This window comes from Ambystoma mexicanum, chromosome 1q (assembly GCF_040938575.1).
Source record: "Ambystoma mexicanum isolate Mex_15411 chromosome 1q, UKY_AmexF1_1, whole genome shotgun sequence".
Classification (NCBI taxonomy): Eukaryota; Metazoa; Chordata; class Amphibia; order Caudata; family Ambystomatidae; genus Ambystoma; species Ambystoma mexicanum.
The window spans coordinates 1,126,972,001-1,126,999,946 of NC_090922.1; the positions used below are offsets into that span (position 1 = coordinate 1,126,972,001).

Below are 27,946 nucleotides of genomic sequence, written 5' to 3' on the forward strand. Positions count from 1 at the left end.
AGCTAGAAAAGTCTTTTTTATGTTAGCTCTTTAGATGTCAGGGGTTACCAATCTCTAGTACTAGCCTACGGCGAGGGTCACCCGTGCTAGGGTGGGAACGCCCCTTCCTATTTTTTTTAGCATTTTAGCAATATCGACGACCATTAGTCCCTCTGCTGAAACAATAAAGACTGTTGTACTGTCTCTGCGAATTGGTCTCTCATTCAGGCCATCTGTGATATATTATTATTAACATTATATATAAATTGCATTATTTATGAATTGCAGCCATATTATTTCTAATGCACTCTTTCTAACTGTTCCAGGGGAGACATTTAGGAACCGGGGAAGTTGGCTTTTTCCCGTGTGATGCAGTCAAGCCTTGCCCATGTGTAAGTACAACTGTTTCATTGTTTTTGTCAGTGTGATAGTTTCCCTAAGAATACTAAAAGTAACGGTGCCCGGTTCAGATCAGGCATCTCATAAATGCTGCCTTAAGCGACATGCGTTATTTCTGAACAATATCTCTGTACCTGCTTCGCCAGAAATCATTTTCAGTAATAACATTCATTTGTCTTTGATTATCCAAGAAACAAATATGGTGTAGGAATATACTACAAATAAATTGAACTTTGGGGAATTTACGAATCTAAACTGTCTAGAGATTCTGATGAGAAAAACACATGATAACAATGCAATGCTAGAAAAAACGTATGGTCACGTTGGAATGGACAAATGCATCCAAATCGTTGCAGGTGTGAACAGGATGCAATATTGCACATATAGGGTGCTGTTGTGTAAATAGTTGTATTAAGAGCATGTTTACATATTGAGTGTCCCCTTAGTGCTGGGTCACATGGTTGAATGAGAACTGCTAAACTCCTTTTTGTGACCCATGGATTTTCCATCCTATGCAAGCATGTGGAATTTGGTACTTTGGCAGGGTTAATGCTACATGAGTTAATGGTTAATAGGAGTTAATGGTACGAGATCTTTAGGAAATGGCTATATGTCTTTTGGCCCCACAAAATCCACCATTCAAAAAGGTAAGACATTTCATGGTCGAGGTGTCACAAAGGTGAACCTGCACAGAAATGAAAGAAAATAGTCAAAACGTTGACAATAAGAGATTGTCTGTTACTTAAATTGACAAGGAAAAAAGGCAGACAATATTACAGAACTATATTGCACTAATGCAAATAGGTTGAAAGGTTTTTTTTTAAAAAGGGAAACGCTGATCGTGTCAGTGACTTATGAGGAAAAGGGTCAGACTAATGTTGGGTATTAAATGTCATGCTTGAAGCAAACCATAGCAACGTACTAGGCACTTTCTATCCCTGAAAACTCTTCTGCACACTCAAACAATGTGCGTACTACATACTGTAAATATGATAAACTATGTATAAATGTATTATGTCTCTACTATGTAACTTATGATAAATGTCCTACTTTCTGTCTGTCCAGCGCCCAGATACCTACGTGTTAGGCGCGCTTTACAAATGCCAAATAAATAAAATAAATAAATAAATAAATAAAACCCACGTGCTTACATAGGAAATCGCCTGGATGAGGCCGGCTTTCCTCAAATGGAGACACTATGTTTTTCATGCGTCCTTCAGTCGCTTTGTGTTAACAGATTACGCTAAAAATTGTATTGAAGAAATCTGAAACGTCATATGTTCTCTGATTGCACTGTTCTTTTTAACCTATCTGGTCTGTTCTCTTAAATGCGGAATCAAGATAGTAGGTGTTACAACTATATTTAAACTTATGCCAAGAGTACCCAGACTATTCCTTTCCAGGAGTCATTTACAGGTGCTAGGTGCAAATGAGCCCACTATCCTAGACTAATCACATGCTTCTAAACACTCCTTCCTTTGCCATGACATCCCAGTATTCTCTATGATAGCCTGCAGTATCACCTGAGTTTAGACAAGGAACATATTGGATGGGGGAATTTCCTATTATTTTATTTATTTTTTTTGCATCATGCCACATGGCCGAGCTACAATTACTTGAAGAATCCAGTTTCCTTTGCCAAGTTCCTTTATACATCATATTGTGTCTTGGTGCCCCATAAATCACGCTGCATTTCTAAGCATTAATTATAATATTTGGAGTTATTATAACTACTGTAAGATCTCTTCCCAACAACACAATAGCCGTACCCACCATTAGATGGCATTAAACATCTGAGTGAAATTCGCACTCGACATCTCTAATGCTCTTGACTGCAGCATGGTGTGTGTGTTGTGGTCGAATCCTGCTCCGTCAGTCACTAGCACCACACTCAACATTGGGGCTCTGGCCTGCATCTACCACTCTTTTTGGGACCCGTGCCAGGGAGGAGGGGATCTGAGGGCTGAGGGGGGTACGTTTTGATGGCAGTACACTTAGTTCCATTTTGCTTTTTGGGTGGTGGGAGTATGTGAGACTTGAACCACGAGGGAGGCGCTGGAGAGTGTCAGGAGGCCAGGTGCTTCCTGGTATTGGGGTGGAGAAGTAGAGGTGCCCATCCACATTCTGCATGCTTCCCTCATCCCCTCCCCCCTTTCCACCACCTGGTCCATTGGGACTGGTCAGTGGCCAAAGAAATATCACTATGGGCATACAGGACGGGAAACCTCATGTGGGCAGCTATCAAGAATAGAGTGTCATCATAAACAACGCTCTCTTTGTTATGCTTCTATGGGATATGTCCCCAATGTTAGAAAATGGCCATCTATACTTCTATATACCGTACACATCATGCATTCACTTTGTGCATTCATAATATCTGTTGATGGCATGTACACAAGCATATGCACTCACATTCTTGTACCTGGCCAATTATTCGGTCCAAAGACATCTATAAATGCCTGGAACACAAACCAATGTTCTTGTAGACCTACTATGACAACGAGTTCTTCAGGCCAATATCCTATCACCTGTACGGAGCCAACTATATTGCATGGCTCCATGAGATGGACATTTTCCTTTTCAATGCCTGAAAAGTGTGAATTCACCCTCTTTTTCCATGAACAGTCACATCGCTATAAACATACTTTTACTCCTTGCACTATATTGTTTGATTTGTTGCAGTATTGTGTTGCCCTTAACACAGACAGTGCACACCCACAGCGAGAATTTGAATGCAAAATTGAAGTCAAGGGCTGGCCATGGGTTGGCCACAGAACGGGGAAGAATATGCTAAAGGTAGCACAGAATTAAGACTATAATCTTTGAATTTGGCAGGGCAGTGGTGGTTCCTCGGTGAAAGGTTGGAGGTCACCCCACCACAATGGAGAGTGCAGACCCTGCCTCCCGCTGTCTTTTATTAGCAAACAAAATGACAGGGATCACACCAGAAAAACAAGTATCATCCAGAGCTCTTGTCTTCTAAGCATGTGACACACAGTGATATGCCGGTGTGAGGTCACAAATTCAAGTTCCATCCCAGAAGCCTATCACACATTTGCACTGGTCAGTTTGGGTAGGCTACATATAGACAATTTATGGGTTAGTTCTATAGTTGGATAGCCATATCTAGTGGCTCCTCCTAGGACCACCTCTACTAGTATCAATTTACAATGTTGCAGGGTCGCAGAGAGACCATTGGCCCTTGCAACAAATGATATCCCCACGTGAAAGGTGAATCTGGTTTGGGAAGAATGTGTCCTCCCATCCCTGTGACCCTTAACAGTTACCAGACCGAGTGTACCTTTACAAGGCAATGGCAATGGACATGGAGGTGCAAATTGTTCCCTAATGTTGACATCTCTGATCACCTAGGCATGGAAGAGTGCATTCAGTTAGCAGCTTGTGGGCAACACTTGTAGCTTTTTCCCCTCTGGTTCGATAGGAACAGCCCTCTTCATCTACCTTGGTTTAATGGGCATTGTCCTGTTTGGCTGGGTCACGTGTGTTGAGGCCACAAAATGAAGCTGTTCTGCTTGTAATTATAAGAATTTTTAACCCGATTGTCTGCAGGTGGCTCATTTCTCTTGTAACTGGAACTTTCCATCTCCACTTGTCTTTGGCTGAGTGCCTCATTTCTGCTCGCCTCTGGCTACAGCAATCATGTCAGCTTTTCGATGTACTCGAACCCTGTGTCTCCTTTGCCATCCATTTCAAAGACCTATAGCTTCTGTACCATTCCTTATGGCTTATCCATGTTAGTAGAAGTCAAGCATGTGCAAGCTAAATATATGAATACTGCGCATCTTGCGGTTTCAGCTTTGGCAAAAGATATGAGTAAAAAGATATGTATGTGCATCCGGCTTCTATCATGTGCTTCATGCCTATATGCAATAAACTAGTGCACATTCATGTAACTTCATGAATGGATGAATATGTACTTCATGTATAATGCGGCTATGTCATGATGTCAGTGATGACGTTATTAATGTCTGGTTTTGCAGTTAGTCGACTTGCTTGATCAACATAATTTCCATATCGTTCAAGTCATTAATTGGGTATGGTCTGAACAGCTGTCTGAGAGAATAATACTTCTCACACCTGCAATAAATCGAAGTTTGTGGTGATGAGGCACATTGGTTGTTTCTCTGCCTTTGTCATGAGAGTCATGTGGGGGGGCATGAGGGTCATGTTTGGCACCCGTCTACAAGAGCATAAACTATTGCCCGGCCTCCAACCCTTTTAGGCCTCTCAGTTGTACTTTCCAGGGTTGCAGAGATAATTTCCTTTATGTCATTCCAGGGAGTTGGGGTCTTGGGTTCAAGGACACAGCGTCCTTTCAATTACTCAAGTAGGTGCTCTTACATTTCGTGAAATGTCTAAAAGTTTCATAAACAGCTTGTCTGCTCCCACCCGGACTTTCATGTGGGGGTTGGGATGCTTCACTGGGTCGGTAGGATTTTGAAAGATGCCCTTCTCCTTCTCTTGTGGAGGTTTGCTTCTTGGGCCCTATACAGCTGGCTGTCGGGAAGCTCCTCTGTATATAACATCCAGAAACTACCTTTCTGGATACTGTTCAGATCTGGATAGGTAGCTGTGTGTACGGGTAGAAGTACCAGTTTCGATGCAGGTGTTGGACCACTCGGTCCCACCACTACAGGTCAGACACCACGACCCAATCTCCATTATTCTGTAGGGCTATCAGTCAACTGGTATAGTGCTTTCCCCTTGTCTTTTGACCAATGTATTTTTGAACAACCGGGGTGTTCTGCCAGTCCTTCTCTGGTTCTGCTTGCCTCTCACCCACTGGCCACCATCTTTCAGTTGTATAGCATTTGGCCTTCTGCCTCTAAGTTGGACACCTATTCCCTTCTTCGTTTCTGCTTTCTCCACAGTGAAGACCCCGTTGGCCTGCAAGATGTCCTTGTGCATTCCCTTGAACCACACCTTCCACATTGCTTGCTGAAGCTTATCGGTCCGGCGCCTTCGGATGCTCTCTCAGCTTTGATCTTTCTCTGGTTTTCTATTTCTCTGTCCACCTCGAATGCTCTCTCAGGTTCTTTCTCTAGTATTCTTCCTGGCACTCTTCCACCTTCGTCTGTTTCTGAAGCCCTGATATAGTAGTGTCTGCCGTGATGTAACGTCCATTCCATTGACTAGAGCTGTTTGGTTTTTCCCGCCCGCTTGTAGCATTCACGGGAGATTCTTTGTCTCTATACCTAAACCATTAGGGTCATTTGGTGTCTCAAAGTAATACATGGTTTTAGACATGAGTTTATACCCCTAAGGTCCAGGTCCTACCCTCGGCCTACCTGGTTGGGGTTGAAAGGGGCTGTGCCTCCCAATCGCATCCTTATCCCCAGGAGATAAATCCTTCTGCATGAGATCCTCCCGCATATTACCACCCCTAAGGGGACTATTGGCCAGCGGCCTCACCTCTCTAGCCTCATGGATAGGGGTTCTCCCCTGGGAAGAAGTGACACCATCTGAAGGATCATCACATAATCTATTATTTAGATAACTTTTTTGACAGATGTTAATGTTATTTTAACATAAACACAACACAAACAATAGCACATCTGTAGCACTGTTATGCATACATGACACTGACATGGTACATTTATCGCCACGCCACGTACTGGGGTTTCCAACGTCCTGTGTCATAAGAAACATGCAGACCCCAATAGTGACATCACCAGAAGTGACATCACAAAAAGGACATTAAAAGGCATGTTATTTGTCTTTGATGCTTGGGAGCATCATGGGGGACGACATTAACTGTAGCTGCTGAGAGACATATGGCTTTGTGGTGTGTATGGTTGGCCATTATTATATTATAGTGAATAACCCAATAGTCTAGTAAAGCGTTATTTAGCCTTTTTTTTAAAGTAAAAACTGCATACTGAATCACGTCCAAAGACTCCTAATTTTGACAGATATGACAGTGTATGCTTTGCATACGAAAACACACTCCTGTTAACTTGTGAAACTGGGATTCCGGCCCAATATACAGTGTGAGCACTTGACCACATATCATCTCAGCTTTATTTCGTGTTAATATTTTTTTGTGTTTGGGTGTTAAGCGGTTCAATAATAATTATTTTTATAGAGATGCCTTGAAAGGTACCCACGTCACATAATAAAATAACCGAACAGCATACCCCACAATTCACAATCTTAAGTGACATTAGTCCCACAGCCCATTACACTGGGACAGTCCTGGAAACCTGGATGGTAGACCAACCTAGTGTGTGTATGTTGGCACGTGTGTGTGTGACCATGTCAATACATGCATATGTATGCATTTGGCTGTAGTGGGGCTGCAACATTTCTCTATGTGACATCATCAAAGTGATATACAGTATTATTTTTGGCAAATATTGTGGCCACAGTCTTATGAACTTGATGTGCAGTGGCAACGCTGGAATATATTGTGGTACAGATTGATGATAGTTGTTTACACAGGCAATGAGGGCACATATTATACACCTAGATTAATAAAAACGATGTACTGTGACAATTCTACACCAAAGTAATTTGCAGGATAAAGTTATTTATAATGTTTATGCTAGTATGTATTGTCGACACAGGCCTCATGAATATGTTGTAAAATGCTCTTGCGTTCTTATGCTTTAATGTATCCTGTGTTTCTACCCCATCTTTCTCAATGTTCTATTCCATGCACTATTTCAAACCATTACTTAAAGAATTCTTTTGGAAGAAGACTCCCTTCATCCCCAAAACCATGATGCTAAATCCATTCTGCTTAAAATAATCACCAGCCGCCACTGACCTTGAATTGTTTAAATGGCTGCTGCCCATCCCCCCGAAGAACCATCTGGGCTTTTTGGGTTTAAAAGCTGTCTCTGTCATTGAAAAAGGGTTGCCTTGCAAAGTTAAGGATTGGGGGGTGAGTTTGAGCAGTGTAATGGTTAAACTAAATGTCTATTGATGGGGGCAAGCCACACTAGAGGTTAGTGAAAAAACTTCTTTATTATCATGCAAGTAGAAACTAAGGCTTAGAGAGACCCCCAGAAACCATTTCTCATCCTTCCCTGCTGGTTCAAACTGTATCTAACGGTAACGTAATCTCCCTCCCTCATTTCAGATGACAACAACTGGTTCCATAGATAATATTTTGCTGTGGTTCCATTAAGATGGATTCCATGCAATGGCTACTGGATCATCCCCACATATAACAACTGTTTAATCTAATGAGGGGGAAAAGTGTGCCTCAATTCAGAATGATCAATTGAGAGGCTTTGGATTGGTTTAGGACTACGGGCAGTTCAAGGTCAAGGATTAGGTTGTTTCAGATAACATGTGGTTGGGGGTCTAAAAATATTGGAGGATGATTCAAATCCAGTGTGAATGATTTCTCAGAATCAGATTTAAATGCTTTAAACGGTCATACTCGCAGCTCAAAGACCAGTAGGGTGTTACAAGACCAGAAGTGTAGTTCAAAGATCAGAGGGGAGAGATAGCATACAAATCAGGGGCATGGCATTAACTCGTGGTTAGTCATCAAAACAAAAGCTTAATCTAAGAAGGGCATCAGTGGTTGGACACTAAGACTATGAAACTTAAGGACAATAGGCTAAACAGTCTTTGTTTTGTTTTTGGAGAACACACACTTGCTGTGGAAGCAGAGGTAACTGGAGTTGAAGCACCCATTTTGGGGAGGGAGCATTAAGTTCCAGCCATCGTGTTCAGCAACTGTTCTGAAAAAAATGTCAAGGAAGATGAAAAAAAGGTAATGGGGCTGCTCTGTCAGGAAATTCTGGAGGAGGTCTTCTCCTTTTTGGGGAACTCCTCAAGTGGACCTCTTTGCTTCCAGTGTCAATAGGAAGTGTGAGTTGTTCTGCTCCAGGGAATCTCCTCATCAAGGAGCTCTAGGAGATGAACTGATGGTCGAGTGGACTTTACACCTCCTTTATGTGTTCCTGCAGATCCCTACCACTCCGCTGGTTCTCAGGAGGTTGCACCTGTTTGGGACCACTATGATCCTGAGTGCCAGAGATTAGGCCCAGAGAACATGGTACCTGATGTTGCTGAACATGTCAATCCACCCTCCCTGGCACCTCCAGAGGAGAGTATGCCTGCTCTCCTAATCGGAGGGAGTGAGGGGTCTACCACCCAAACCGCAACAGCCTGAACCTTCATGCTTGGCTACTGAGCAGCTGAAATACAAGGAGTTGGACTTGTCAGACAATGTCCTCAATGTGCTCTTTTCAGCTCAGAGGCCTGCTATGAAATCTGTGTATGCCTGCAGGTGGCGTACATTTTCGATTTGGTGCCAGGAGAGGTTCCTGGATCCTTTATCCTGTCCTATATCCAGTGTGTTGGATTTTCTTTCTTTGGCCCAGGCAGGCCTGAAGATTGGCATTGTAAAGGGTTACCTTGCAGCTATTTCAGTTTTCAAGATGTCCCCAGAACAGGACTTGTTTTTCACAATACCTACTGTTATGCAGTTCTTTAGGGGAATGTATAACCAGATTCCCCCGCACCAGTTTGTGATCCGGGGTGGGTTTTTAATTTAATTTGAACATTTCTGATGGGTGATCCATTTAAACCCCTTCATTCATGTTCTATTAGATTACTCACCCAAAAGTTGATTTTCCTGGGACCCTCCTTTCTGCCAAAGTTGGCCTCGGATTTCCATCTCTGTCAGAAGACCCATCTTCCTGTGTTGTTTCCTCTGCCTTGCCCTTCTAAACCAGAGTAACAATTCCATTGCCTGGACCTGGTTCAGGCCTGAGATTTGTTGTTTCTCGTACTAGAGAGGCTGGGAAGGATGACCAGCTTTTTGTTGGAAACACTGTTGCTCATGCAGGCAGGGCTGTTACCAAGCAGACCCTGTCCAGGTGAATCATTATCTGCATTTCAGAATGCTACAATGTGGCTGGGAAGGAGGTGCCTGAGGGTATCAGAACTCATTCTACCAGGGGAGTGGCAGCTGTCTCTGCCCTGCATGGGGGAGTCCCCATCCTGGCCATTTGCCAGGCAGCAACGTGGAAGTCTTTGAACACTTTTGCAAAGCGTTATTGATTGGGTTCCCTTCGCAGGCCAGAATGTCTGGTTTGGCAGTGGAATCTCCAGAGTTTTCTGGTTTAGGTGGTGTCCTTGCTTCCTTCCTTCTCCAGGTTACATACTGCTTTGAGAGACTATCATAGATGAGGAATCAGTGGAAGGAGTTCATTAGAAGAAGAAATTACTTACCTCTCAGTAATGTTCTTTCTGATGAACGTGACTCACACTGAGTCCTCATCACCCTCCGTACCCGCCCCTCTTGCGGGAAGCTAGTACACTATTGGTTCCCCAGTCACTTCCCCAGTCCTCAGCTTCAGGGTGCTAGGGAAAAAGGGTGGAAATAAGGTGAAAGGGAGCAGTGCCTCTATATATACTAGCCCTGATGGCATATCCAGCATGAACGCATTGAGGCGTCAGATGGAGCCAACGCGGATCCATGCTGCGCACCCTGGCAGCGGGACGCTTTCCAGTGAACCGCTGCGCTGGGATAGGGATACCTTAGATGAGGAATCAGTGGCATGAACATCCACCGGAAACAGCATTACCAAAAAAAAGTAATTTGTTCTTCTCCCATACTTCATTCAACAATGATCGATGCATCTTCTACAGGCTGGTGTTACAAAACACTGCTGACACTATAGTGTCTGTGTGAAAAACAGAGTGATTGTTCTTAATGTTGGATGTGATGAATGCTTCTCCTACCAGGGCTACTTAACCATACTTTTGTCAGCCACCAGCCCCCTGGCCAATTCCCATGGCTTGCACTGCCCCTCAGTGGTATGGTAAAATCACATCCGCAGATGCTCAGTGACACTCTGAGATACAGATTAAGTCTTTCATCCACACTGTGTGGGTGGTGTATGGCTGTAAAAGCCACTTTAGGGTGCCAGCTCTGAAAAGAAAACATTTAAACTTGGGAAACACACTGACACACCCTCAGTAATTTGAGCCTGTAGGCTGCTAGTAGAGAAACACCAACTATCTGAAAAACAGTACTTTGTCAGATTTAGACCAATGGGAAGGGGAGCTTCCCTTCAGATTGCACAATGCAGTGCTTGCTGCCATATCCAGAGTCAAGTGCTGATAACATTTTCACCTAGTTAGTATTCAAAATGCTCATAGTGTCCTCTCGGTAGAGTGGCACACAATAGAAAGTGAAGTGCCATGCTGTTGGAATAGCTCAGCTAGTTAAATGCGTGCCTTAGACACCATGTTTATCAAGCGGGAACCAGTTTGGAATTCCTCTTGGTGGCACAAGTAAAACATATTTTTGTGGTGGGTTCAACCTTTTCAGTGTGGCATGTGGGTATTTTATTCCACACATCTTACTTTATTTTTTGCCAGGATATGGCCTCTGGGCTAGGCTTGTGTTTTGGGAAGGCACTGGCTCGATACTCAGTGGTTCTGCAGTCAGTGGATGTGCCTGGGCTGGTCCTAGTCTCACTTGTCTCCCCAAGCTGCGTATTTGCACAGTACACAATGTGTCATCGTACTTGCAGAATCAGAGCATTGGTAAACAGAATCAGTTGTGCCGCAGGTCAAACTACAGCATGAGCTTCCAAAGTCAATAGAACAAATGTGCCTCCTATTGGTAGATGGAAGACCAAAGGGTTTGGGACATGTCATGGAATCCTGATACCAAAGCACGCATACTTGCAAAACAAGGCGGAAAAAACAACTTTCGAGTCATTCCATAATGTAATGCTACAAAGAAAAGTCTTTGTCCCTCATTATATGTTGTGTGGTGTGGGAAAAGTGGCGGGAAAAGTGGCAATAATTCTGTGACTGCCCGTTTTCCCCCACCACAAAAGTACAATTTTGCCGATGGGGTTTACCTCATTAACCTTCAGCCAAGAGCTGAAGGTAGGGTGCTGGAAATACTGGCAACTGCCCCCATGGAGTACTATGGGACTCCAAGGAATGGAGACTGACCACTGTAGCCGCACCTGCAATATCCTAGAAATACCGGGATATCAGGCTCTGGTAATGGTAGGTACGTTTCCCAGTGTCCAGCTGGAATTACCAGCGGTATACCAGGAAACTCCTAATGACTATATGGGTTTCATGAATGGCAGCGGGAGACCTGATGTCAGCATTTAAAAAGACTGTGAAATATAAAATTATAAAAAGTCCCCTTAAAACTCTGTACTGCCGTAGTATTTTATGGGGTTTTGATTGAACATACATGATCACAGAGGGCGGGGACAGTATTATCTGTAAAATAATGAGCCTGCACAAGTCGGGTGCGTGCTAATACCTGCTGTTTCGCCATGAGGAGAAAGGAACAATTCCTGCTGCTGCCTTGCTGTCTGCACCAGTGGAATTGCCTGGATTCGCCTGCCAGACTGTGAGACTGTGAGACTCACCCAGACTACAGCTACGACCACCCTTGTGCGTGGCATTAGCTCCGCCCACAAGGAAGCGGGTTTTTCAATATCTGACCCAGCTGCCCTTGCCGCATTGAGCCCACGCAAGTTGAGGGCACTCTAATACCTGCTGTTTCGCTGTTTAGCTGGATGTCCGGTAATCGGTTCTAGTGACACATACGCACTGCAATACAGGGCACAACCGAATGGAGGAAGCACGCCACCTAAGAAGTTCAAGGAGGAGTCGTGACGCGCACATCTTGGAGGTGGACCCTGGCCTTGTTAGCGCAACCCCAGTACCTGAAGGTAAGCCTCCATCAGGAGGTCCTATAAATGGCAACCCCTCAGCTGATACATCTATGCCTTCCCACCCTAATACCCTTCATGCACATAGTCCGGAAAATGTTGGAAACGACACCCAACTGTAAACACTGAACCTGCTTTCTGTGTGACGAACAGCCTCTTCGTCAGCTGTACACACACCAAACTTACCTGTCAGAACAATGGCAGAGAATGTACACAGTGACTATGTGACAGACGAGGTGGGTGGGGGCCCGACTGACAAATCAAAACCCACACTCAATAAGAGGCAGGGGATGCACATGAACCCCATAGCCACTGAACTTAAGATTGCAATCTCACAAGAAACAGAAACTCATATGGCCTCACCCATACCCAGTACACAAGGTGATCCATTAACGCCATACTTTGATTGTGAAACCCAAGACCCCCATACCATAAGGAACATGATAGCGGAAATCCATCACACCCAGAGTACACCGCCTACGAATATTCTGGAGATTGATATGGATCCTGGTTTTAGTGAGAGCACCAACCAGGATCGTTCTTCCCCTCTGAACAGAACTCTGTTTGATGATGACACTGGTGTAAACTACAAATGTGAAAAAGTTCCGACAAACAACCCGCACCATGTGGAAACCCCTTGTTTGGGGCCAACGACAAAGACAGCGACTAAGGATGACATTAACAGTGCCCAACCTATTAATAGAAAGCCAAAAACCAGCACAAGTCACAAATCAGGGAAAAACAACAAGGGCACCTCTAAAATAAAAACCTCTTACAACAACTAAAAACAAAGGAGAGATTGATGGACAAAAGAACACTAATCACATGACTTAACCAACAAGAAAGTGAAAATGTAACCAAACTAAAGCATCTGTCCCTTTCATCCCTCGCCTTAGGAAGGAGCAATTACATCCTGACAAACTGAGAACTTACAGGAATATTGTTCCCAAAAGAACACTGCTATTGGAAAAGTTCTTCTTCAAACAGAAACTATCAACTTGTGAGTCATTGGAAACCGAACCCGTGTCGAGGTTTCAGATGCCGAACTTCTGCAAATGGCAGCAGATGACAGAATGAGACACGACACCAGCCAAGCTCCCTTGACTGGTCAACGAGTGAATCTAGATCCACAAGAAGTTATCAGTTCTTAAACAGATAATTTTCTCATTAAGGACTCAGTGGAACATCAAAAAACAGCTTACTGTGGAAACTCCCTTTCAGAGAAACAGGGAATGGTGCACGAGAAACAACCTACCGTCCAACCCGGTATTGGAAAAGATAATGTAATGCCACAGCCATTCATTCCAGTGGCTGCTACCACCCAACTGTACTCTGGATCACCATCACAATCCAAAAGCAGGGTTATTGGCGCTGACCGGCACGAAAACTACATTCTCCGATTATTCCCCACAAGAGAAATCTCCAGTAGAAACTAGAATGACGCAAACAATGTCAGGACTCAACCTAGCAACCCATTGCAATACAAAACCACTTTTCCAGCAACTGACCTATCCGCCTCAGGAACCACAGGACATTCAACCCTGTCACTAAATCGGACTTCAAGAAGATTAAGTGACCAAATGTCAGGTGAAAACACAAGAAAGTCTGACCTGCTGTGAGTCATGTCAACTGTGACTATAGCATTAGCTCACTTCATGAGACTCTGAAAGACTAAATCTCGAATATTGCAACTATGAACAGCAAAATACAATTTTTGGAGGATTCATGGTAGCCACAGAAACTAACAAGAAATCTAAAAATAATTTTAAAAAAGAGGCATGTACACAAACCGCCTTGGATGATGGTAATCATAAACCTAACCCAGGCATTGTGCAGCACCTAAAGGGTGACAAAGAAATCAACAAAAACATCATATAAATGGTCAGACAGACCCAAAGAAATTTTTAAGTGCCCAAGAACTGACTTTCCTCACTCAGGCAAGCACAGGGCATACCGAGAAAAAAGACTCTTCAACTCGGCACACAGAAACTCTTCCAAAAACTCTGACAGCAATCCAAGATAAAAGTATAAAGGAATACTTTATCTCTGAAAACCTGAGAAACCTATGCTTAAACATGCAAAGGACCTTAAGAAAAGAGGCTATCACATGAGGGACCTCAATGAAGAGTTTCCAGTGAGGGTAAACAATGAGATTATATCATTTTTACCGAATAAAAAGGGTGAACTTAAAGTGCCAACTAAAAGTGTAAAGGAACACAAAAAAAGTAAAGAAGATTTTAAAATAACAATAAGGAATAATCAGAGTGGGAATATAAACCAGTCCCAAAACAGAACGCTGGAGTTTCCCCAAACAACTGCGAGGACTGGGAGGACTCGTCTTGGATAGCAACCTTATTGGCAACAAAGAATAAACAGAAGTAGCAAGATGCAGAAAGTGATACAAGACAAGACTCAATAATCTCGTGGAACACAAGGGGTTTCAAACACCTAATGACCACAGAAAATCAACATCTAAATAACACCTCTCTAATATGTTTACAAGAAACATGGCTAAGTGACCTACCAACTAGTAACAGGTTTGATTTACACATGAACAGAGCTATAAAGGGTCCGTTTGGTCGACCATCGGCAGGCTTATTGATACTAGTTAAAAAAGGAAATGAATACCGGATAACAAAGAGAGGAGACCCAAATAAATATCTGCAATGGGTATTACTTGAAAACAAAGAGAAGGAAAGTGAAAAGATCACTATAACACTACTGATCAATGTTTACTGGAACCACACAGGGATTACGGCAGAGAATTTACTATCAGCAATAACAGATCTACTGCGAATCCAAACTGATGCTTACACCAACTTGGACATAATTATTTGTGGTGACCTAAACATAAGATGTTTGAATGTAAATGGAATTCCACTTCTGGATGATTTAGATATTGGTGGTTCAAATGCCGCAAAATGGGCACAAATGGCATCCAAAAACAATATATCAATGCTAAACGGCCAGACAAAGGGTGACATTCCCAGGGGTGCTACATGGTCTAATGGAGAGGCAAAATCAACAGTTGACTATATGTGGACCTCAGCGTCAATGCTGCAAAAATTAAAAAAGGTTCAGAATTATTGAACAAGAAGATAGGGACCACAAAATATTGGAAGCATCGTTATTGCCGATAAAGAGAAAAGGAACAATAACAGCTAACGCAGGATCACAGTAGTTGTCACTGAATCCTGCAGGAAATTGGCTGCGTTTTACCATCAATGATATTACAAACTTAAGTGAAAATATCATAGCTCTGAATAAACGTCTTGAATATGAATCCTTGCTTACAGTATATGTGACAAAAAACCAGGCCTAAAACAAGACATGATGATACGCAAATACCAGAATAGCGTCAAACTTGTGGCGAGAAGAAAACAACTCAGGCAAGAATTAAGGCAATTAAAAAAAGGAAGTAAAAAAACCAAGATGGAAAGGCAATAGCACGGGCCAAAAATCATTATAAATCCTGGCTCTGAGAATTTAAATCTAGGAGACTGCAAGAACAAGGTGAGCTAATGATAAGGTCCCTATGGAATGCAACAACAAGAGACACATGGAAGATCATTAACGATTGCTCCCTCAATCAACAACAGAGGCTGATGGTTGGGGTTGCAGAAAATGACTGGATCTCACATTACACACAAGTCTTCAAAGTTTACGATGACGATGTGACTCAGTGGGAAGTCGATACAAAGACTCCTTGGTCAGGGAGGATGGAGATAAAATATCTAATAGTTACAATAAAACATTTAAAAAACTCAACGGCGGCCGGCCCGGATGATTTAACTAATATACATTTGAAAAAAGATCCAAAAAAATAGGCAGCACTAATTCACAACATATTCAACCAGATAATACTGCAAAAGAAAATACCAGGAGTTTGGAACAAAAGCATCACAGTTCCAATATATAAAAAAGGAAATAGGGACGACCCAAAAAACTACCGTCCTAAATCCGTCTTGGCAACAATGGGAATGATCTCCTCCGCAGAATTAGCGGAACGGCAATTGACAAGTTGACCCCAGACAAACGGGATTCACGAAAAGAACAATTACAGACCTGAATCTCTTTATACTAAACATGGTTAAAATAAATGCACAAAAGTCGAAGAGAGAAGTACACCTGGCATTTATAGATCTTAGTCAGGCATTTGACACGGTACACAGAAGAAAATTATGGGACAAACTGGAACACTGGAAGTACCCGAAAAATCTTCTAAACCCAATAAGAGCTGTACATCAAAATACTACAACACAGATACGTCTTGACAACAAAGGAACGTTGTCTCGGGATGTGACTATAAAAAGAAAAGAGTCCAACAAGGATGCCCGTTGGCAGCGATCCTTTTTAAGCTACATATAGCCGACATCCTGATCATAACAACCAACATAAGACACTTCCCCCAAAAACTGAACGAGAAAGAAGTACCAATCATTTGCTATGCCGATAACATAGCATTATTGGATGAGACAAGAATCGGTCTATAGAGGCTACTAACCAATTTGCAGGTCTACATGTCAGCTAATCACTTGGTGATCAATAGTGAGAAATCAAAGATAGTCACTATTGGAGGAAGTATGATACGCTCAGCAAAAAAATTTGACTGGCAAATTGGAGGTGAGCTACTGGATAATGTCTCAGAGATCCAATATCTCGGTATCAGGTTTAACAGCTCAAGCATAGACAAAAAATGAGAAGAAGAGTTACAGTCAAAGGTAAAGATGTTATGTTCACAGGGTAGTATTATAAATTGAAGATTTGGCAAGATTTCTCCCGGCGAGAATGTTTTACTCCCAAAAAGTGGTCGCTAACATATGGAAGCGAGGCAAGAAAACTTGAACGTATGTTTTGGAAGCCCATACTTAAACTGCCTGAAGCTATGCCAATTGTTGCAATAAGAGCAGAACTATGCCTTGAGTCCATGGAAGTAAAGATGAAATGGAACTCTCTATGTCTTCTAAGGAAAATTAGCGAAGAAAAACCTGCAGAAGGATATAGAATAATGGTGAAAAATGGCATAGGAAAAAGTGCTGAGCTCCTAAACATAGGGAAAAAGGAGTGGGGAGAATTGCTGGCAGAGTTGGACTCATCTATGAAAGAACTAATTTCAAATCCAAATAAAGTGAAGGAGAAACTTCTTAGACTCGACTGGATCACGACAAGAGAAGCAAATCTGGCTCTCAAAAATAGTGTAAATTTGGCAAATGAACATCGGAAAAGAAATGAATGAAATGCCCAGATACTTGCACAAATTCCCCTCTACAGAGAAAGACTGATGAAAATTAGGCTGGACGTGTATCCAACCAATGAGTATGTGAACCGGACTGGTAAAAGAGGGAGCGCCAATGGAACCTGTAGGGGATGTCAAAAAACAAAACAAATCAAATGGAAACAACAGCTCACTTACTATTAGCGCCAAAGAAAATGCAAGACAATGCTTGTTGAAGACATACTTTGCCACAGAAGGTGGAACAAGCACCAAGGAATGTTGGGACTATTTTTTGCAGGGACATAACCACACATTTACATTTCAGGGGATAAACTTCCTAGAAAAGACTCTACAGAAGGTTGATACCAGTGTGAAGTAACTTGCCAATGATGAAGTTACAATGAAAAGGGGGATGTAGTAAAACAATGGTGTTTTTGTGGTTTTGTAGGAGAGATTGGTTTTTAACAAAAGGAATGTGATAAAAGTTTTCAAATGTAAAACAAAATGTCACAATGAATACATTTAAAAAAATCATTGAACCCAGACAACCCAAAAGCAGAGAAAGTGATTTGTGTAGCCAAACAACAAAGTAGAAAAGATAAAACAACTGAAAAGGCATCAAGATGGACATCAAAGGTTCACCTAATGGCCCCGACTGAATAGCAACCAGAAAATAGCGTCCACTGGAAAAACAAGCCTACAATCTCTAACCCTCCAAACAACAAAGAGTTAAAACTAGGATCCTAGAACATGAGAGGATTTAAACACCTGACAGCACCCAGTGACTTAAATCTGGGAGAATACAATATTCTCTGTTACCAGGAAACATGGTTGCTTACACCACCAGCTATGGACGGTTATGACATAATACTGGCACCTGCAAAAAAAGGAACGAGCCCTACCTCTGGGTTGCTGACCGCTATAAAGTCTGCGACATGCCTATCGATACAGGAAGTCTTAACCTGCGAGGACCTGCTTTTGGCAATTCTAGTTGAATGGGCAGGGATTGAACTCAAACGACAGAGAAGACTACTAAGAAACTGATTATCATCAACTGCTACTGGAACCCGGAATCAACCTCTCCTCGAGACTTCAAAGAAATGGTCACTTCAACTATTGACATGGCTTTATTAAAACATGACATTCCATCATTCTTAATAGCAGGTGACTTAAACTGTACTGGGGGTACACTGAACTACTGAACTCCACTGTGACTACACAGAGAGCAAACCCACCACGCGAACAAAGATGGAAACTTTGGTCAGCAACTATTAAAGCAAGGGACCTCGTCTCCACAGAACTTATTTGCCCAGTTACAAAACCGGTGATTCCAACGTGGCGACGAGGATACCAGGCAGCTGACATCGACCAGGTGTTTTTATCTACTAATCTGGTAGATCACATTATAAGGCATGAGATCATTCAAACTAAAAACAGTGACCACAATTTGAGACTCGTGATCCTGTCAAGGAGTCGGCAAACTCGTCGGCCAACAATGGATGTAGATGTAACGGGAAATAACAGTGGTAACCGCCTCCAGATGAAATCGAATGACATAAAAATAATAACTGGAAAATACAGAATGTCAGTGACCGACGAGAACTTTGACAAACGCTCAAACCATGTGGATTTTGTATCCCTACTTGACCATTTCAAAACCAAAAAACTCAATGGAAAAGTGGCAGATCAAACATCACGACACTGCTACAATGAGGAGCTCGTAGAAAAACGTAAAACTGTCAGGCACCTCTAAAGAGTGGCAGCCAAATTTAATTCATCAACTCTAAAAGCAGAAGCTAAGATCGCCATCAACAAGTATAAAAACTGGGTAGCTGGACGCAAAAGAACCATCTTACAGAACGAGGCTGAAACCATGCTTAAAGCATTAAGCAAGAAAAACTCACAAACCTTTTGGCAGCTGATTAAAGAAGACCAATCAACTACTCACGATTTTCAGCAAAACTATGTCAGCAAATCACAATGGGAACAACATTTATCAACGTTATTTAAGGACGACAAGACTTCGTTAAACGCCCGTTACAGAATTTTCTCATGAATACTGGAACTTGGGTATAAGCCTAGAGGAGATTCGGTTGAAAATCGAAAAACTCACCACATCGAGAACACCAGGGCCTGACGGTCTAAGAAATGCAATGCTAAAAGAAAATCTGGAAGAATGGGCGATCTTTACAAAAGCCGTCTTTGATAAAATCTGTAGAAAACATCAGATCCCTTGCTCATGGAAGACCCCTACGATTGTGCCAATCTACAAAAAAGGGAAAAAAGACGAGCCTCAAAACTACCACCCAATTGCGTTGATTGACGTTATAGGCAAAATCTTTGGATCATTCCTACTGACAGAATTTAACAACTGGGCAAAAACCAATGGCTGGTTTGACCCCTTTCAAACAGGCTTTATACTGAACATTGGTACATCAGCGAATATTGTGTTACTTAACATTTTGAAAGCCCAGACTCATCAGGAAAAGATCAGAATATACATCATCTCTGTAGACATGACCCAAGCCTTCGACAAAGTAAACAGACGAAGGCTCTGGCAAAAACATCAGAAGAGAAATTGTCCTCAAGAAATCCTGGATCCATTGATTCAGCTACACTCAGGTACCTCGGTTAGAATACGCCTAAACAGAGGAGGCCTTCTAAGTGAGTCAATCCCAACTGGGAAAGGGGTCAAGCACGAGTGACCCTTGCTGCGGCAATTTACACTTTCTATACTGCCGACCTCCCTGACTTCGAACCATCAATCCAGTCCTTCCCACCTAAGGTGTGGAAAACAAAACTAACAAGACTTCTCTATGCTGACGATGTCATTATGATCGACCAAACTGCAATAGGCCTTCAAAGACAATTATACAGCCTTCATCGCTATCTATATAAGAACACAACTGGAGATAAATGAAAGCAAAACTAAAATCATCTGTCTCCAAAAGGCCAAACCGAGAAAGAACAAACACAGTTGGTTTTTGGGCGAAAAAAAGATCGAGGAAGTGGACTCAATTAAATACCTAGGGGTCACCATTAACAACAGCTCTATAGAGGCACCAGCACAAGCATCCTTAAAAAACAAGGTCATAGTTCTATCAACACAGGGGCGTCTGATGGACAAAAGATTTGGAAGGTTTTCAACGATCGCATTGGTTAACTTCTATAGGAACAAGGTGGTCCCGACAATAACATACGGTGCAGAGGGGTTAATCCACATGCCCACAGAAATCTGGTCCTTATTAAGAGGGTAAGTTCTGGCAAGCAGTTCTAAACCTACCAAATTCAGCGGGAACCGTCAGAATCAGAAATGAGCTGGCCCTAATTTCACTGGAGGCAATTGTGGAGTGGAAGGCACTAAACCTATCCTGGAAAACACTGCCCCCTTTTTGTGCCTCAATATTTGAAGTTATACATGATGAAATCTCCAAAACCTCAAATGAGGTCTTGAACCCATGGGTCAACAAAACCAAAAACACTCTAAAATAACAAAGCGGCACAGAAAGGCACCTGGTCAAAAATCCAATGAGGATCAAAAAAAGATTATTTGAACTTGACTGGATTAAAACAACTGAAAATGCAAGTAAAAGTAGTTTAGCAGGAAATCTACCTGTGATCGCCATAAAGTTGAATCATCTGAGAGGTTACCCGAAAAGATTCGCAGATAGTTCATTCAGAGACACTTTCCTTAGAATAAGATTGAACCTGCTAAACACTTATGAGACCAAATGAAACATTCAGGGAAGATCAACCTCGAAAACCTGTCGCTTTTGTGCTCCAACAGAAGAGACCGAAACGATCAGGCAACTGCTGACGACCTGCACAAGATGGAAAACTTTGAGAAAATTACATCTGACTCCAGTATTGTGTAACCACATCACAATGGACGCAGAGGACCACTGGAAAGCTCTTATATGTGGCGAGAAAACCAACATGACTATTGCTTCGGTGTCCGTGATGAAGTCTATCATCCCAAACTTTGTATAACCAACCAGACCCAGAAGAGGCTTACCCCGGATGAACTTTGATTACATCTTTCCCTAGTATTTTATTTTGCATTTTGTTTCCTGATTGGAGGAACTGGATTTAACGTGGTGGGATGTGATTCTCTCTTCTTCATCTTCCCTCTGTTCTCTTGAAAAAATTGTTAAATCAATTAATTCAAATAAATAAAAAAAAATAATAATAATGTGTGGGCTTCTACGCTATGCTGTTCACTAGCAGTTCACAAAGCATTTTTTCCAATGTGCAACTTTTCATTGTGCACAGCACAATAGACTACATTCAAGTGGCTTTGGGCTGGCTCAGTGGGTTCCAAATGATGACACCTGTTAGGCAGCTGTGTGTGGGAGTTGCCCCACTAAAGGAATGTTTTCCCCCGAAATTCTGCTTCAAGTCATTAGTCATCTGAGTTTCGTCCATAAAAGAGTTTTATGGCTACTTAATTATTTTGTCAATCAAACCCTCATTTCACTGGTCATAATTAAGATTATGCACTTGTTACCTTTTAAAAGATACGTGGTTTGTGGTTTGTAAATTCGAAATTCTGTGATAAGAGACAGCTTTCAGAAAAGTTAAAAAAAACAGGACTGCAGAGTGTGCACCACACTGGAGGTTACGGAGCTCGATCTGAAGAGAGTTTACAGGGGGCAGGCAGGTTATGTGCTGTTACCTGATAAGAAACAAGGTGTGACAGAAAAGGAAGGTCACACTGCAATGGGAGAGCAGCGGAAGAACAAAATGAGCCGCTTCCGAAGAGTTGTCCCGAATACCACACGTGGCCTGTAATGAAAACTTTGAGGCTAATGGGGAAATGCAACAAAGGAAGCACATGGTTAGATGCTGGAAGAACTGGAATTTCCAGCCGGAAATTGGGTATGAACATCTTGCATGGCTTATATACGCGGATGATACCATATTAATTAACAAAACCCCAATTGGATTACAGCGTAGGATGGATGGGCTTTTGGAATATTCTAAAAAGAATTACCTTGTAATTAACTTCCATTAAACTAAAATGATGGCGATTGGGCCCAGAAAGAAAAATTATGGCAACTTCACATGGTCATTAGATTGTATGATTCTATGACACATGGCCATTAGAGTCTCATAAAATAGATACCATATATTTGTATATATATATATATCTCAGAATGTTTATATCAGATACTTTGAATGTGAGATCTTTAGGGACCTGTATACGACAGAAAAATGTTTGATGGCAGTACTACGTTTTGTGAGAACTAAAAGTGGTTACTCCTTTGAAGAATTAATTAAATTATATACATCTTGTTTAATTCCATGTGTGAATTATGGCCTTGAAGTATTCACTGTAAGAGAATCCCATTTCTTTAAAAAAGTAGAGGGGATAATATGCATGAAAGCCTGTGGCTTACCAACTAATTTGACTGTAGAATGTATAAACTGTGAATTGGGATTGTTATCATTAACTACTAAGAAGAAGATATTTACTGGCATAACCTACATTTGTATGATGAACAGAATTGATCATCAGAACTTTATATAAAACTAGAGATTATTCTACTTTAACTGCTCAAATCTATTGACATCAAGCAACTCAAGCAGAACCAATCCATAGGAAAGGCATAACAGTTTACCTGGTATTCGCCACCTCTCCAGCCATTGTTTGTCTTCCCCGTACCTTTAGACTGGATAGGCAATTCAACTATACTCATTCAGCTCTACCACACAACTCTCCTCCATTGTTGTTAACCCAAACCGATCAAGAAATTCCACCACACTTTCAAGTACTTTCGGCTGGATACACTGGAAGGAAACCTAATCACCCTGGCAAGTATGTTCGACAACTTGTAGAATGTCAACATCAAGTTCAATGCACTTAACCACCAATGTGCCACTGTACTTGGACACAGCAAACTTAAATCCCCCATACCTTAAAACACACAGACACTCATAAACAGCAAGCATGTCATCCACAGAAAGGAAACATGCTGGGAAAATTCCCACCAAATATAAGTCTTCATCATGCTGAGAACCTTCTGATGAGCACACAGGGCATTCATCGCCAAAGCACACTACTACACAACAACCATCATGGAAGATTCCAACAAGAGCAGTAGCATTCAAAGCTGTTAAGCACTGCATCAGCAGGCTGCTAGACATAAACTGCTCAACAGCTTTTTCACAGACAAGATAAGGCAACAAATTGACAGCACCAAACATCCCTCCCATCACTAGGAAACCCAAGCGTGACCATATTACTCAAACCTGAATAGGCCTTCATTGGCTCGCCATAGAGGAGCGCATTAAATTCAAATCCTTGACGTTGGTCCATCGCTGCTTATACGGCTCGTCTCCATCATACCTCAAAAAGGAATTCAACTGGTATGAACCTAGCCGATGTTTAAGATCAGCTAAACAAGGGCTACTCAAATCCAGCCATACCAAAGTAAAAGCCACCGGACTTGGCAGGGCCTTTCCCACCAAGGCAATTGCTCTCTTGAATGAGCTTCCGGCTAATCTTAGGCTGGAAAGTAACTATCTTTCCTTTAGAAAGCAGCTGGAAACATTACTCTTTCGGTAATCTGCTACAAGCTCAGCTTCGGACTCATGTTCAGTCCTTCTCTTCTCTGTTTTACGTAGTCCCGTGATCTCTTCAGTCTTCATGTTTCTGTTGCGCCCTGATGCTTGCGAGCTGCGACGCGTTATAAATATATAAATAAATAAAATAAAACATTTCTGGGGACAAGAACGGCCGTAACTGTGCCAACAGTTTAAGATGATAACATGTACTTGACACAAGGAAATTCACCTGACTCTTCATATTCAATTCCTGATCAAGGACCACTCACACAGTCTGCAATTTTAAATGATGTATAGGCAGAAGAGAATTTATTTAGGTGCGTTGCCGTACCCCGAATTAGAAGCTCTGTCTTTGAGCTATTTAGTGCAAACTTATTTGCTTGCATCCACTCCTGAAAGATTTGATGTATAGCGATAAGAGAGGCGGCATCACGTGCATAATCACTGGTCAGGGGTATGAGACACTGAGTGTTGACCGCGTAGTTCGCGTACACAACACCCAATATGTCTAGTGGTTCAAACAGCAGAATCATAAAAATATTGAAGAAGGTGGGTGCCACGCATGAACCCTGCGGAACCCCACTTAACACAGAAAACTCCTCAGCCCTGATATTCTGAGAAAATACCCTAGCCCTGCGATCTGCAAGATGCTCTTAGCACACTCCCCTATGGTGTTTTCTGATTGCAATGCTGCACAGAGACTGCCTTCATCCAAGTTATCAGTGATGCTCTACACATCCTGGAAAAAGAGGACCTGTGTCATTCATCCTCTTCGACCCTATTGACCAGGAAGACCTACTCAACATCCTTGTCATGTGCATGGACTTTGAACATTCCTGCATTAGTTCACCTCATCTCTTTTTAACAGACTCGTTTGTCTGGGTGGGCTCAACGTATCCCAGCACTTCTCAGCAAAGTAGTGAGCAAGACGAAGCTCCATCCTGTATCCTGTCCTCTTCAATCTCTACATTGAATCAATGGGGAACTCCGCAACAACAATGACATCAAGATACAATCAATCACAGATGACACACAACTTTACCTAAAGATCAATTGCATTCACTGACATTCTTTGACTCAAGAATGATCTGTCCTTCATCAAAACCTGATTGTCAAATGGCTATCTGAAGCTCAGCCATTTATAGAAAACATTATTTATTTTTTAATTTCTTTTTAATTTTTTTGTTTTGTGTTTGTACGCAAACATTTACAAAACTTAAGATACTAAATTCCCAACAAAGTTCAATAAAACATCAAACAAATATTTTACAAAAAGAGAAAAGAAAAGAATTCAAACCTGAAAAGCAAAAATAAGAATGTCCATAATCACAACAGTTTCAAAACAAGGAAGCAAAACATTAGCTATTATGGCAATCCTTAGGATCCCCAACAACCTCTTCATAAAAAGGACACCAAGTCCAGTTATAACCCTAACTTCAGTATAAAACAAAAACAACAAGCCCATACCAAAAACTGATTCAAGTAGTTATGGCAATTTACAGAATATTGCAAGAATCGGACAACCGCCTTCTTTAGCGACAATCCAGAACATTTCTCACCACAGCATATCAGAAAGAACCCACTCAATAGAGTTTACACATTTTTAGAAATACTCAATCCGTTCTGTCATTAAAGACTTACAGTCTAACAAAAGATGACATAGTGTTTCTTTTTCTTTAGGATGATGACAGAACCTACACATAAACTCAGTTTTGATTGATTCTCTCTGTCGTTTTTCAGACTGTATTTCTAGGATTTCACACGTAAAGCAAACATTAAAGCGAAATCTCATAATCTAATTCCGGAAAACCAGGCTCGGGTATGTTATCAAATATGATCCTGGAAAGCCCACAGCCTTCTGGTGAGTAACTAAATGACAAACCAGCTTCGAGCTAACCACTTTAGCTATGGTGTTAGACCAATCTGCACCTTGTAATAACTTTTTAACATGCAGTGGATTGTTGATCAGGGTTACTCCAGGCCTCCAATTCCAACAGATGGTCGAGACCCGAGTTACCAGTCTTAAGGGCACTTCCCAAACTTCTATATAAATTGTCCCCAGAGTCATAAATTAATCTTCTTTAGAGAGATAACTTACAACACTGTGCCCAAAAGTCACAATCCTAGCTCATAGTGCTATGCTTCAATAGGAACAGATTTAGGAAGCTAGTACATAATTGCTTTCAGCATTTTGGACTCAATTTTAGAGATTTTGGCTGTTGCACTAACAGGAAAGATTTCTACCCCATAAACCATTTTCAGGGTCACTTTTACCTTGAAATAACAAAGTAAAGGGGTTATTGAAAATTTCCCAAATTTGTTCTTGATTTGTTGCGCTATTAATGGTGTACCTTTCAACAGAAGGTGTTCTCGATACCTACATTGGTTAATCTTATTAAAGATGGGAAAACACAGATATATTATGGCTGACTGAAACTGCAGTTTTTAGTTATTCATAAACCACGATATCTCCCTACCATTGTTTTTTCCTTTTTTGTTTAATAGAGTCAAAATAACAGTTTTACTTGAATTAATGGAAAGATGGTTTGTGACTGTATACCTATGGAAGGCCGTAATCATATGCTGTAAGCCTTTTGGGGACTGATCAACTAAAAGAAAATCGTCCGCATAGGCTATCCAGGTAACTGAAGTCCATCCAATTTTTGGGGGAATGAAGGAACTTTTCTCTAAGCAATTCCCTGCATTGGAGACATATAGATTGAAGAATGTCAGGGTAAAAAGACACCCCTGACTTAAGCCATTCAGAATTTCAATGGGGCTGGACAAGAGACCACCCATATTTAACCTAATCTGAACTCTTGAGTGGCGATGGTGATGGATAAGGATGAATAGAAGATTATCGGGCATACCCAGTGGGTTCAATTTCCCCCAGAGTATATCTATATCCACCCTATCAAACGCCATACTCAAGTCAATAGCGGCAAGGTAATCAGGAGTTCCATCCGTTTTCCATGCTCTATTTTGTAAAATAGTCAAAAACAAGCCATCCACTTCCGTCCCAATACCTTTTCGAAATCCATATTGCTGGGGGCACAAGATGGATTCTCGCTTCATCCATAGATCGATCTCCTTTAATACCAGACCCGCAAAGATCTTCAAGCCTGCATCTAGTATGGCGATTGGACGAATATGGGGATGATGTACGATAGGTGCCATGGTGTCGGGATATTTTTCGTTTTAATGATGTCTTTGAAAAAAAAATAAAGAGTTTTACCCACATTCCCGAATTCCCCTTCAATGTCGGGTTTGATAGACCATTGAGTCCTCCTGCTCTTGAGGCACTAGCTTGTTTTATTTGAGACTCAAAGTCTGTGACGCTGAAATGTATTGACCACGATGAATGTAAAATCTTACACCAGTTTTTGCTTGTAGTTGCTTGTTTATATATGAGGCCGAAATGGACAAACCAAGCCTGTTCACATGTAGGATTTGTTTGTGCTGTAAGTTGAATGAATTCTAGATTATTCATCAATAGCCAGAATTGTCTTGAGGAGCCATCCCTTAAGGCTGACAACATCCCTTCATTATCAGCCTGGTACAGAATATGTTTGTAACTGATCAGCAATTTTTGTAATTCTGTTTTTTTATATTTAGTTTGAGACAGTTCAAGTCAACAATAGATCTCTTAAGAAGCCTGATTTCTTTTTGAAGAGTCACTTTCTTTCTTCTCACCTTGCAAACATAAGTATGACTATCTTTAGTTGCCCTGACTGGCCCATTTTTAAACTTTTTAGTTGAAATTAGGTCAAAAGTGAACCCCACATATTCTGCAAAGGAGTTATTAGAAAAGAGAGGCATCTTGTTTTCAACTGTGATTTCATCAAAGACTTTTAGGAAGAGCTCATTGACTTTCACAATATTCCCCTCATGCCATTTCAGTCTTGTTCTTGAGAGATTTAGGATGACATTAACAGGGAACCTAGTTACCAAGGACTTGTGCCCCTCCAAGAAAAAATAAACCCTAAGCATACTATGATGACTATGTTTTGACTTAAATATCTCAAACTTAAACACTGCATTCAACAACAATTGTGACACAAATATGGAATCTATAGTTGAGGAATAG

The 27,946-nt window shown here is 41.6% G+C and overlaps 1 protein-coding gene across 3 annotated transcripts in view; it reads left to right on the top strand.

Moving 5' to 3' along the window:
* VAV3 (vav guanine nucleotide exchange factor 3) overlaps positions 1–27,946 on the top strand; it is a 1,781,337-nt gene that overhangs the window by 1,425,667 nt on the left and 327,724 nt on the right. For all 3 annotated transcript variants that reach the window (XM_069641873.1, XM_069641875.1, XM_069641874.1), the window contains exon 21: positions 306–371. In XM_069641873.1, coding sequence (XP_069497974.1) covers positions 306–371 — 66 coding nt within the window. The remainder of the gene's footprint in view (positions 1–305; positions 372–27,946) is intronic.